This window comes from Grus americana, chromosome 17 (genome assembly GCF_028858705.1).
Source record: "Grus americana isolate bGruAme1 chromosome 17, bGruAme1.mat, whole genome shotgun sequence".
NCBI lineage: Eukaryota > Metazoa > Chordata > Aves > Gruiformes > Gruidae > Grus > Grus americana.
In genome coordinates this window covers 7,044,771-7,058,135 of record NC_072868.1, presented here as the reverse complement: position 1 = coordinate 7,058,135, position 13,365 = coordinate 7,044,771, and the positions used below count along the sequence as shown (strand labels likewise).

Below are 13,365 nucleotides of genomic sequence, written 5' to 3'. Positions count from 1 at the left end.
CGGCATCGCTGTCCCAGGGCCAGGGAACGGGCTGTACCCTGCGTGGCCAGGCGCCGCAGGAAGGAGCCCTGCTGTCCCGCTGCCTTGCTGTGGCTAGAGCTGCAGCTGCAGGGGATCAGAGTCGGTCACTGGAACAGAGCTGCCTCTGTCCCTGCAGCCTGGAGGACAGGCAGCGAGGGCCTTTGGGTTGCCTAATTTCAAGGCTCAAAGGGTAACATCCAGCTCCGTTGCAGATGTAGGGGTCGTGGGTTTACTTTCAGTCTCAGCTCTGGCTTGGTGCGTCATAGTTGAATCTAGGAGGACAGTTTTACTTGGGCATGAAAGCAGAACTGAGACCACAAAGTTTGTGTAGAAGTCTCCAAAAATCACTGCCAGCGTCCTGGCATGTCTGTGGCACTGTCTGTCTGGAGATCAGAAAGTACTTCACAAATGCAGCCAGCGAAGGTTTATTATCTCTGTGCTGACATGGGAAACTGAGGGGACCAGTGACTTACCCAAGGTCACACAACGGGGCCTTGGCAGACCTGGGAAAGGTGTGAGGAACACCTGGATCCTAAACCTCTACTTCAGTCAAAGACCTGGCTCTGCCAGCTCTATCAGCAGCCTCTGCATTTCCCAGGGCTCCCCAGAGGATCTGGTTTAAGGTGTGTGGACAACAGCATTACCTAATTCTGCTTTTTCATATCCAGGCATCTGTGAGAGTAGGACTAGTCTGGAATGCTTGATTTTTAATTTTTTTTTTAATGGGAATTTTAAGATTCAGTATTTCTGGAGTTCAAGGGTGAACTGGCCCGCGTGAATAATTTCTGATTCCATTTGTTGCTGCTAGTACTAAAATTTGCCAAAAGCAGCTTTTAATGGTAAGTCAACCCCATTATTCTTGAAGGGTCTGTGATGTGAGTAGAGATAAGAAAATTCCCAGGAAAGGGCATTTCAAGTGCTGTGCTAACCTTCTACTACTTTGACTGTGTTATTTTAAAGGAACTTTGCCTGCCTATGCACCGTTTCTCAAGGAATGTAAAAATCCAACAACCATCACAAAAGCCATTCACATTAGCAGCCTGCTTGTGAATTTTAATTAACAGGAAATGCCACTCACGCGTTGAAATGCAACATCCAGAATATCTGCTTTACTCCTTTGATGTTCCCCATCCAATCCTGGACCAACATCCACATGTTCTCCTGAGACACTTGGAGGAAAATCATTCTGGTTTATTTACAGTAGGAAAGTATTTTGTAGTATCTTTTATCCCAGAAGCATTCAAGTCGCATTTACAAACGGTTCACACAGAAAAAGCTGCGATATGGGTCTTTACAGCAGTGAGCGATTCCAGCGCTGTGCTCAGCCGATTTGCACCCAGCAGCGACACTGGAAGTTCGGGAGAGAGAGGGAAAGATTCCTGAAACAAATGAAAGCCCGGTATGATACGTGAAATTCAGCTGTTGCAGGTTAGATAGCCTTGGTTCCCTTATCATGTTTATCCCTCATCAGTCGCTGAAAGGATATTGCTGGGATTTTTCTATATTGCCATAGTAGAAACCTAAGATGACATGACCTGGCTCTGTATCACCGTAAGTTGTTCATTTGCACATGATTTTTAACAAGCAAAGAATTACCACTAATGGGCTCATCTTTCCCACACCCTCAATTTCTTGAATTGGCAGAATAACGTGATCAACAGGTGCTGATGATATTGCCATGGAGAAATATCTTCAGCCTTAAATCATCTTATTTTTAGCCCTCTATTCGTCTTCTTTACCCAGTCATTTTCTTAAGCTGTATAGTTCACGTACCCTGCACTCTACCTGTGATACAGCTGCTCCTTTACGTTGCACCCCCTGCCACCATCGTCACCACCGCGGGGTTACCCTGTCACTGCAGGGGTCTTGCCAAGAGGCTCTTGTCCGGAATGCCCAGGGACCCACTCTGTGAGCACTGCGGGCTGCAAACAGAAAGGGATTTACAATCTGCGTCCTGGTGGGTACAAGCTCAGTCACCATCCCTAATCGGAGCAAAGGCAGGCTGTGCTTTCTGGCTACGTTACAAACGAAGCCCTCTGTTACAGCAAGCTAGTTCCAGGCATGTGGGTCTCTTCTTTGTCTCCTACTGCAGTGCTGAAGAGTCCAAATGAGGGATGTTAGAAAATTTTAGAGCTTTAGCTGTACAGAGACTGGAGTTTGTCAAGAATGCAAAACCCCTTTATACCACCTGGGAGCCGGGCCACAAAATCCCAGTGACACGGGGTGGGAAAAGGCACCTTGGGAGCATCCTGAGAGGACGCAGCGTATGCCTCCCCATCACTGGCTCGCCAGCCTCCTGTTTCTCCTTCTCCAGTTTTCTTTAAAACTCTTCCACCCACAGACTAGTTTATGAGCTGAAATGAAGACAGACCTTGAGGTACTTTAGCAGGATGTGACCGCAAGATGTCACAGTTGCGTCGCTGAGATGTGTGGTCAAGCCGTGTCCTGCTCCCCAGCCTTTGCCCACGATTCTTCGTGTATGTCCATAAACACACACATTTTTATTTATTTTTTAGCAAAGCAAGCTTGTTCATTGTGTCCTAGGGAAAGTTAGGCATTGATGGTTCTAGCTCATTTACGGGTTATCAGTTCGGGGTATAAGATATCCCAGATTTAGCTTCTCCTTATGCCACAGCCCTCCTAACCCCCATAGTCCAGCCTGCAGACATCAATTCTGAGTTGAGCCAGACGAAAATCTAGGTCTGACTTTGCATACAAACACTTCTTGGTGCTGCCTGGAGTTACTGGTCAAACACAGCTTCCCCCCAGACTTCAACTCTCCTTTGCCAGATGACGCAGCAGACTCAGAAAAAACCTCATCACTACGTTGTGGACTTGAGGGTTGTTGGGTTTTTTTTTGTTCTTTGTGGTCTATTGCTAACATTTTTTCTGCCCAGAAAGCTACCTACTTAGCCTGGATGGGGTCCCAGGGACTGATGCTAAGATCAGTTAGCTCTGAAATACAGTGAGAAAGAAGTTTAATCTCAGAATAGAGACTAAGGAGAACCTGATGAATTTTGCAGGATACAGCTATGGGCCTTTTGGGGTGGTCCTTTATAGTCTGCAAATTGAATTCAAGACCTAATTCATGGCCTGTGCAAGCAATTGCTATGGATGCTCCAAACAAATAGCACTTTCTTTCACACCCGACTGGCTGGTGCCTCTTCCCGGCTGGAGCCAGTCAAAGTTTCTCACTTGGCATCTGTGCCCTCTGCACAAGCTCCAGGGCACCAGGAGGAAACCTTCGCTCTACCAGCCATGTGGGAAAAAGAAAAACTCTAGCAATAAAGCAGAGCTGTTGAGTGGAGCAGCAAGGGCGGAAAGGGCCTTGCCTGGTACCTGCAGGAAGGGCTGAGGATGCAGACGGAGGTTTGCTCTGCCCACTTGTGCTCATGATTGCTCGTCCTCCGATGACCGCTGCTGCCGTGGGGTCCGGCTGTGTCCCCTGGGGAAGGTGCTGCTCTCCTACCGCTCGCTGCAGAGCAGAGCCCCGTGTGCTCCATCCCCAGGGACGGCCAGGACAGGGCTGACTCCAGCCCTTTGCCCTCTCCTGCCCAGGGGAGCATGAGAACATCCCGGGGGCTGGTGGTTCCCACCCAGCGGGAGGGCTCTTCTCGGGACAATGGGTGCCTGTAAGTGCTGAGTGGGCTCAGCGGGGGCTGGGGAGCTGTGTCTCCTTTGCCCACAAGTGGGGGCTTAGTGTGAGAGTGGCTGGCAAAGGGGCAGGTTTGGTGGAGCCAGGGGAGGCTCCTGTAACCCATGAGCTCGCTGCAAGGGGGTAGGCAGCGGTGGTACGTGTTTCTTGTGTGCCAGCTGACCGGAGGACAGGGAATCCTCTTCTTTGGAAACATAACTGAGGAGCAAACCCCATGGGCTGGTCCTCGTCTCCAAGCGAGTGGATTTGGTGGCTGGAGCTCTGTGCCCTACACATCCCAGGGGTCAGGTGAGTCAGTCCCACGGGGACCACACGTTCTGGCTTGCACGTCTGGGAGTTTCTTAGCGCTTTGGGAATCCTGGCTGTGGCAGGTCTTTCTTTGCAGTGGACTTGCTGGCTATAGGGAATTGGGAAAGATTCAAGCGTGAAGCTTCATCTTCTTCGGCTAGGACTGTGAGATGAGCCTTTAAGCAGTTTGTGCACCCTGCACATGGGCTCATGGTTTCAGCAGGGAGCAGCAGCCTGCCAGAAAAGATGAGCAATTATCAGCGTATGGTTTGCTGGATCCTACCATGCCCTTTGTGGCATGACTGGTGTCTGAAAGAGGAAAAGCTCCCCTTCTTTCCGAGAGAAATCTTAACCTTGCTGCTCGCTGATAGGCAGTGGGAGGAAGAGTCAGCTGGGATGAGACAGCTGATTTCCCCATGACTGATGGTGACACTCCATGTTACATGTGATGCTTGTTCCATCTTCGTCAGTCTGTATGTCATTGACTCATTTTTTTTCAGCTATGTGTCAGGAAAATAAGCCTTCTCTGCAACAACAGTAAGATCAGAAGAAGTGTGAAGCCCAAGCAGTGCTGTGCATCCCATCTGTCCTGTGGTAGGGTTATTCCCCAGGCTTCACACACCAGGTTTTCCCCCCTCACTTCAGGAATTGCCAGCGTTGCTGATCTGAATTGCCTTAAAACATTATTTTTTTTTGTGGAGTCCTGGCTCTCTGGTACCATTTGCCTTGCTTTCCTATCCTGCATCTTCCAGCAGCTGCGTCCAGGATCCTCTCTCAGAGCAATAAGGCACTGGAGCATGGAGAATTTTCGAGCAAGACTGGGGCACCTCTCTGCCGCTGGGTATGTAGTGTCTGCTTTAATCCCTCTCTTTTCCTTCCATCTTGATAGCTGTTGAATGGCCTTTTTCCACTGAAAAGCTTCCTTTGCTAGTCAAAAGTCTCCCTCTAAGGATAACTGAGGCTGCTGTTGGGTGGGGAGAGATGGGGGTCTCCTGGCTGGGTTTAATCCTGGGGAGAGGCTCCTTCTCCCCACCAGGTTTTCTGGTCTTCGGAGAGTCACTCCAGATGTGAGGCCTGAGAGATTATATTCTTTCCCAAATGTTTGTTTCCATTAGACATCTAAATAGCTTTATGGGACATTTCATCCTGTCTGCGGTGGCCAGATTCTTGTTCTTGGAGATTTCCTCTGGCATTGGAGCTTCAGTGTGAAACTGTTTTCTCTGATCAGTTCTGTATTTGTCACCCTTAAACCTGCAGTTTTTTGTTCTGTCTACTCTTAAGAGGCAGGGAGATCAGAAACTCTCACTTGACTGCCTCTTATCCATTGAAGACCTTGAAATTACAGAGCTGGTCTCACGATTTCCACAGCAGCCAAAAGCCTCCTCTTTGTCCCTCCAGCATCCTCTGAATAACTGCTAAAGCCGCCCTTAGCCACTGCCAACGAGTTGGCTCCTCTGAATGACTTCATTATGATTTTTGTAGAATAATACAATGCTTTCCTGTGCTTGCATTAGAGGAGGAGCTGTCACATTGTACTTGGTATTTGATCTTTCAAGAAATGCCTTGAACTTCACTGTCCTGTGTGCTTCCAGGGAAGAACTCAGTCTCAGCTATCCAGGTTAGCAGAGAAGTAGAGAAGAGAGAGACCAGAGGCACTCAGAGAAAGACATTAAAGACTCATGACTGATCATCTTGAGAAAGCCCCTAATTAGTGCGTTTCCATACTTCCTCCTTGTTCTTCTTACAGTAGGAGAGCCCATGTCTACTGTGAAGACTTTCTGTTCCCAAAGGTGCGCAGGACTGTGGCAGAACTATGGTCGGTTTACTCCAAGCCTGTCCCAGCAAATGGCAGAGAGCTGTGGACCTTGTTTCTGCAGTGTTCCTGCGTTACAGCGGTGATAGGAGGCCTCTTTTACAACTGGATGTTTGCTTCCCTGGAGTACTCCTGGCATCTGTCCGTTGCAATGGCTGTCTCCTTCAGTCTGCTCCTTCTCCTCACCCTTTTCTTGGTGCATCCTGCCCGTTGTGTCTTCAGTATGATCATGCCTACGTTAGGTACCAAAGAAGGCCGGAAGCTTCTCTTGTCAACCTGCACCATGATAGTAGTGGTTAACATAACTCCCAACATCATAAGCAACATTAAAACCATACTGCAGCTTATTAAGTGCATCTGCAAGAATTCCTCTGAGAGTCTTTTGAACTCAACTGCTCTGCTAGAGACGGCTTCCTGGGAGTTTGGGGATGCAATACAAGAAAACATTCATTCCATTAATATTTATAGACCTATGAATGGACATTTTCAGTTTTCACTGCTTAAGAACAGCTCCTTGATTTACCAACAAATGCACCTTGCTGGTGAGAAAATTGGGAGGGACTTTTTGGCTGTTGAGGTACTGGTCAAAGACTCTGTACGAGTAGGCAACAAGCTGGTTGCTGGCCTCTCCATGCTCTATCTCTGTTTTGAGTCCACCTGGTATTTGAAAAATTACCTCACCAACCTCCGCTTTGACAATTTTTACATCACCAAGAAGCTGGAGTGCTTAGCTGTGGACAGAAAAGCAACTCATCTGCTGGTGGGCCCATTCAAAAACCTCATTCGACCAACAGGCTTGAAGTTGTCCCGGGAAGAAGTGATGCTGTGCCTCATGCAAGCCATGCTCCTCACCGTGGCCCTGATGCTGATGCTGGTGGTCGTGGCATTGGACCACTTTGCGTTCAGCGTGGCAGACACTGCAGTGAGAAAGGCAGCTCAGTTCTCCAAGGTGCCCGTCACTCTCAACATCAAATACAGTGTAAGTGCTGGGGTCCCCTCTCCTTCCCTGTGTGGGGACCCTGCTGTGTATCCTCCACATCGCAGGAGGCGGCGGTGGGGATCGCAGTCTTTGTAGCCTTATTTACACAACCCTTACTTCCCTCCCCAGCAGCCAGCCGGACAAGCAATGTACCAGGCTTGGAGGGGAGGAGGTAGAGGCACCACCTCAGTTGCTCCTTCCAGTGCATCAAGTAGCAGCATCTAGCTGCTCCAAATTACAGCTCCTTGGGAGCGAGGAGAGGAGCGAATAGTGCCTCATGCTGCAAAGAGTCTGTATGTCCAGGTCCCTTCCCTAGGCAGAGTGGAGGAACGGGTGTCCTTGCGGCATTGCCCCCCCCACCGCAGAGCGGGTGCAAGCACAAAAGAAGGGGGGAAGCAGGTGAATACATGTCTCAGCTGTGAGGATGTCTCCTTATTGCAGTGGCTGTTCTTTAAAGGGAAAGCTCTGCTCACTGGCTTTGTTGTCACCCTGTGCAATCCTTTTCACGAACCTCCCCAGTTTCTATTTTAATATACTTTATCTGGACTAGTTCTGGTTTAGTTTTTTAGCTTTCCTCTTCTGCCATGCAGCCTTCCTCCTTCCCCAGCCCCAGGGTTCCCTAGCTCAGATACCTGCTTATGATGAGTTTACAGTAAAATAATCAGGGCTTAGAAAAACCCTCCAATATTCAAATATGCGGCCACTAATACTGCTGTCTGCATTAAGTGTTTCCTTGTAAATCTCCCTCAGTGAATACCTGTTAGGACCTCTGTAAGAGCAGATAAAGATGACAGATAGGCCTGGGTCTCACCATGCCAAGTACACATCATGCGGTTATTCTCGCTCAGCCCGAAGTTTGCATGCACGTCAATGTCCTCCTCTCAATGCACCCAAACAAGCTGTAACGGTGATTGCACACCCCCAGGCTGATGTTTTTGTAGTAACCAGTTGGTTTTGGTTTCTTCATACCCCATTTAACTTTTAATTCTCTTTATTTCAGGCTAAAATAGGGATTCTGCCCTTTTTTTGGAAACTTTTAAAACTTCCTTACAAAGAATTACCACTTCAGGACTTTGAAGGAAGCTACCACCATTATCTGATCTTCAGCTCTGCCCACTGCAGGATCAGCCCTCCGATGCCTCCCAACCCCTCTGTGCTGCTCGTCGTGGGGCTGCTCTTCTGTATCCTCTATGCCACTGTATTTCTGGAAACCTATGCACACCGCCTGTGCAGAAAAATCGCAGGCTCCTTCTTTGAGAGTCAGGAGGAGAAGCGGGCACTTTACCTCTACAAGAAGCTGTCCAGGAAGCACAAGGAGGAAAAAACCTGTGTGAGAAACTAAGGGTACTTTTGGAAATGCAAGGGATGCCTGAGACCTGTGGCAGTGGCTGGGCACAGGCTTGTGGAGTGGGATCATGTGTTTAATTTTCCAGAGTCAGAGAGTGAAGTCTGGGGGAAAATATTTGCTCCCCCCCCAAAAAAAGGTGAAATGTCACGTGTTGCATTAATTTGAGAAAAATGGGCTACATTTACTTCCCTCCCCCCCCCCCTTTTTTTTTTTCTCCTTTCCTTTCCTTTCCTTTCCTTTCCTTTCCTTTCCTTTCCTTTCCTTTCCTTTCCTTTCCTTTCCTTTCCTTTCCTTAATTCTAGGTCTGGAGTCAGTTGTTCCAGGAATGGTGGGAGATAGCTCAGATGACTTGGAGGATATCCCCAGTGTTAGGCAAGGTTAAATGGGAAATATGTGGGAGTCAAGGTGGGGGAAGAGCTCATTTACCTTCCTCACCACATCCATGCTGGAGAACTTCTTTCGCAAGTTATTCCTTTTAATTTAATATTCAGGGAATTTTTCAGAAAGAGAGGCAGATCGGACACCTCTGTAAGGGGTAGAGCCAGAAAAGCAGGAGCTAAATCAGCGCCGGGTTAAAAACAAAGCACCTTTGCAGCTTTGTTTCTTCAAAGCATCTCTATTATTTTCCTCCCTTCTGCCGTTAGTCTTCATTAAGGTAATTATTTGACATAATGCACCTCAATGAGATTAAATTACAGAAGTGAAGTGGCATCTGCAGCCAGATGCACTGAATTCTCTCAGCTTCTGAGGTGCTTGAAACAAAGTAGGTCTGGATTATATTTTTTTAAGCATCTATCTAACAAAACCCTGGTGCATTTATCTCCCCAGGCTTCTTAATTCCCTGCTGTTCTGATGATTAATCCAAGAACCTTTCTGCCTCTACAGCAACTGGGGGACTTTGTCATGAGATTTCTGTAGAAAATGCTCTGTGTTGTTCTGTGTGGGGAAACCTGAAAGATTTCCACATGCTCGTTAAGTAGCCAAAATTATCTGAGGCCAGGGGTTAAAATAGCTGGGAGAACAGAGGAGCCCCTTCAGCCAGCAAACCATCCCAGCAGCATGTTGCCTTCCAACAAGCACATCTTTAAAAGAAGTTTTTCCTTGGGAAGATTAATCTTTTTGGCAGGAGATGTCATTAATCTTTAAGAAATAATTTTTTTATGGCCAGCAGCATTTGGGGAACCCCCCAAGCAATGTCCAGTTACTCTCCCTGCCTTCTGAGGGAGGTCTTCAGAAGAGATTGGGGCATGGGGAGAGGAGGCTGAAATGGTGAAGTGCTGGGGACCAGCATGGGACTGGATTTGCTTTAGAGATGGGCCCTCCAGGTTCAGATGGGGGTTTGTAGTGGATGAGACCAGAGAGATGGACCAAGAGGACTAAGTACCACCCTGAGCGTCCCATTGCATCCTTCAGACACATGCTGCCCAGCTCCCAGCCAGGGCAGTGGAGCATCATGTGAGGCAGTTCCTGAAACATCCCTTTCTAGCCTCAAAAAATCATATCAGGAAAAACTGACTCCAGAGCAGTTCTTCCTGTCTTCTCTAGAATCTCCCTCAGCTCCCACTAAATTTTAACTACTAGTCCTGGGTGCTTTGCACTTCTAGATTGTAAAAATTCAGCATCAGACAAGCCTTGATTAGCATAATTACATCTGCTTGAAAGGATAATAATCAGTGTGAGGTATTGCCACTCTGCCTCCAGAGTGGCAGCTTTCATAAACCCTTCATGAAGCAGAGATGTGCTCCCATTTCCATTTTGCAGAAGAGACTAAGGATGAGATTTTTATAAAGTTCTTTGGTGGGTATCACACCAGTTTCGGTGGGTTCTGTGACAGGGAACCATGAGCAGCAGAGCCCCTGTTGGCTGCCTGCATCTAGGGGGTCAATTCTCCTGCCCTCGTCTGCACATCCACCACAGGAGGCAATGGATAGTGTCCCATGCGCCATCCTTCTCCATGGCCTCGTGACCCTCACACATGAGTTTTTGCTTTAATAGCCATGTAGAAATCAGTAAGGGAAGAATTTGGGTTTGGAAGGTGAACACCTTGCGAAGCGCTAGTGAGAAGGTGAGGGTTGGACGGTAGCTGAAAAACTGGCATTTATCATACTGATGCTGAGGTTTGTTACTTAGGAGGGTAATAAACTTTGTGAAGTGTTACACTGTGCTGGGAAGTGTCATCTCATTAGTGTCAGAAGGGGTTTTTTAAATATAGGAAGGAAAAAGTCACTTTGATACCCATTACGGTTATTTTAGAGGTGAAGTTGTACTGATATTGAACCGTGTGTATGCTGAAGGCTGATATCTTGAACATCACTGAGAAATCAATGCCCATGAAAAGGTGTTAACACAAGAGAACCGTTGCTTGAGTTGATGTCATCAAATATAGATATGTATCATACATAGTTAAGTGATGAATCTGTTTTGAGGAGAAAAGAGATGTTGAAAGCTGGCTCTTTGCCATTCTGCCACTTAACCCAGAACTCAGATTTTCATGTGAGAAACTAAACCTGGGACACTGTGGCAAACATGACACTTGAGTGGGAGACTCGGGGAAGAAGAGCGCCGGGTGGTTCCAGCCTGCAGGACCAGCAAGGAGAGTCATGGGAAAACCACAGGTATGGAGTTAGACCTAAAGAAGTGCGTGACAGAGATGACACCCGGGGCAGCCTGCGCGGGGTGAGCAGAGGGGACCTGCCAGCATGGCTGCAAGAGTTTAGTCCCTGTAGTAACTTGGTTTTTCACTTTCCTGGGGGTGCGAGCAGGACCCCAGGAATAGAAATGGGAAGGGAGGCCCTGAGGAGCGGAGGATGCTCCGACAGTCTCTGCTTTGCAGAAACAGCTTGTGCAGCACATCAGGCACCTCGTCCCCAGAGCGGAATTGGGCTGCGATGCTTTCCCTGGGCGGGAGGGGGCTGGCGGGAGGCAGAGCTGCTGGAAATTGCTTTGCTCTCCTGCGAGGTGGTGTTCCTTAGCAAGATAAAGGCATGCCAAAATAGAAAATGTCACCCATTATAGATAGTGCCACATTATGTGCTCGAGAGGTAAGCTGCCTCGCCAGAGTTTGCTTAATGGTGCAACAGAGAAAAACTGAACAGATTTAACCAGCAGGCAAAGTTAATTTATTCACGTATTTTTATTAAGTAGGACTAATTTACAAGCCTCGTTATTTGCTAAGGGATTTTCATCCCTCAGAGCCCCTCCATACTCCCACTCTCACTTCTGCTCATCACCGCTCTCATTTCCTTTGTTTTTGCTCGGCACCACCCTCGGGTCTCGCAGGCAGGAGGAAGGGGGGAGCGAGGCGTTGCCCTGTGGCACTTCCACCCACCAGCCCCCGGCGCTGTGCCCGGAGCCCACGGAGCGGGTCCTGCGTGTCCACCTCCTCCACGGGGGAAATCCCGTTTGGGCAATGCTGCTCCTACTCTAGCACAGTGACTTATTTGCTGTCTCTGCTTGCTGCAGGGAAGGATTTCATCACATCTGGCTTCTGGTTTTGGAAATTCATGAAGCTGAAAGTTCAGGGTCAGATGTTTGCGTGCAATGAGACAAAAGCACGGCTGGGGTACTTGGCAGGAGGGGGTGGGCTGGGGAGCATTTGGTGGCGAGTACCAAACTGCCTTGCTGTTGCTTATTAGTGCCAATGCCAGCCCACATCTTTGCTGATGCCAGCCTTGATCACGCTGTCACGGCTCATCATTGTAACTCAAACCTGCGTCAGCTGCCACCAGTGGAAATGTTGCCATTGATTTTTGGGGGAGCGGAGCAGCTCGCTGGAGCTGTAGGTGCCCTTCCCTGCTGCTTGCCGGTACAGAGCTGGATGCTGCAGTAACCCACTGAGGACATGGGAACTGGAGGGGGTTTCCGGAGGGCTGGGCAGGAGAGGGGACTTGCAACTGCAACAGCTCCCAGCAGCTCTCCCCGGAGCTCCCGTCAGAGTGGGACTCATTGCTGGGGGAAGAGTGGTTTATTTTGGCCTTGGCATGGGGGTAACCCTGTCTGGAGTCATTTCCCCCACCGTTTTTCCCAGGACATTTTTCCCGGGAGTTACCACCACATGCTGCCTGCGGAGATGTTTATTTGGCAGGACACACGGGAGTGGATCAGGCAGGGCTGTTTGACTGTTTTCCTCCTTGCACTTGATGAGGTTTGAGATTTCTTAATGACCTGGAGAAAGAGAGAAAAGATTACTCTTTCCTCCACCTGTGTGATAAGCCCAGGGGACAGAAAGACCCTCATACATGGGACAGGATCCACTCTCAAGCTTCCCTTGTGGTTTTGTGGTGTATTTTTGTGGATTTTTGATAGACAAAATATGTGCTAAGTTCCTGCTTATGGCTGACTGGCAGGCAAGAATGAATGGCCCTAATATACTGAGGAGCAAGTGTAAAATATTTGGCTAAGTCAGTGCTCTAGGAGAGATCTCATTTATAGCCACAAATCTACATCCACCAGAGCAGAAAATCAAGCAAACAAAAACTTCTCTCCAGTAGTATTTCCTGATTTTTAAGCAAATTCCAATTTCATTGCATTTATCCTGTGTATAGTATTTGCACTGCAATTGCAACAAAGAAGCAACAATTACATGCACCAAGCTTTAGAAAAGACATGGAGCACCCCTCTCCGTGGGAAGCCTCCTCCCAGGGGGTGAGGTGCTGGTGATTTTTACCATGGTCAAAAGTGTCAAATGAAGCATGACTTCAGTGAAGGAAAGCAAAAAAATGCTGATGTGAAGCCTTCTAGAAGGCAAGATCTTCTCTTTCTTTGAGTTGAGCACCGAAATCTCTTGCTTTGCAGAAGCCGATGCTGTGGCTGGCCACAGAAAATTGCTCTCCGTGTCCCCAGAGCTGCTCGTTGCAGTCAGGCTGGTGGCACAGGGTCACCGAATGGTCCCAAATGGTGGATCCCATCTGCAACTTCCATAGAAATATGCAAAAACTCCCAGTGGTGAGTCAGTAATGATGCTCTTTGTGAGTCTGCATCCCTGATTACCACTGAGATGGGCAAGCCTGAGCCTTCAGCGAGCTATGCCTGGCACAGGCAGGGAACAACTGAGTTAGCATTTATTTAAAAGAGGGCTTTGTGCATGAGAGACCCCGTCTGAAGGCAGCTCCACTGTGCTGAGCACTGCACGGCCACCCAGCAAGGGCAGCTCTGGCCCAAGGTGTTTACCTTTTAGACAAGGTTGGGAGAGATGAGGAAATTCCTCGAAGCCTTAAATACAGTTGGTGAGGGGGAAAGCCTCTTTCAGACGGGGTTTTCGC

General features: G+C 48.5%; 1 protein-coding gene across 1 annotated transcript; it reads left to right on the top strand.

Annotated features, from left to right (window-relative positions):
- The first annotated feature begins 4,317 nt into the window (after nt 1-4,317).
- On the top strand, nt 4,318-8,294 carry OCSTAMP (osteoclast stimulatory transmembrane protein). Its single transcript, XM_054845495.1, has 3 exons — nt 4,318-4,805; nt 5,712-6,756; nt 7,757-8,294. Exons 1-3 carry the CDS (start codon nt 4,762-4,764, stop codon nt 8,096-8,098), a joined length of 1,431 nt encoding a protein of 476 aa, XP_054701470.1. The 5' UTR covers nt 4,318-4,761; the 3' UTR covers nt 8,099-8,294.
- The last annotated feature ends 5,071 nt before the right edge of the window (nt 8,295-13,365 follow it).

Coding starts and splice junctions, on each gene's coding strand:
- OCSTAMP (XM_054845495.1), top strand. CDS start 4,762: ATGGAGAATTTTCGAGCAAGACTGGGGCACCTCTCTGCCGCTGG. Junction 4,806..5,711: donor GGGCACCTCTCTGCCGCTGG/GTATGTAGTGTC, acceptor TTCTTCTTACAG/TAGGAGAGCCCATGTCTACT. Junction 6,757..7,756: donor CTCTCAACATCAAATACAGT/GTAAGTGCTGGG, acceptor TCTTTATTTCAG/GCTAAAATAGGGATTCTGCC.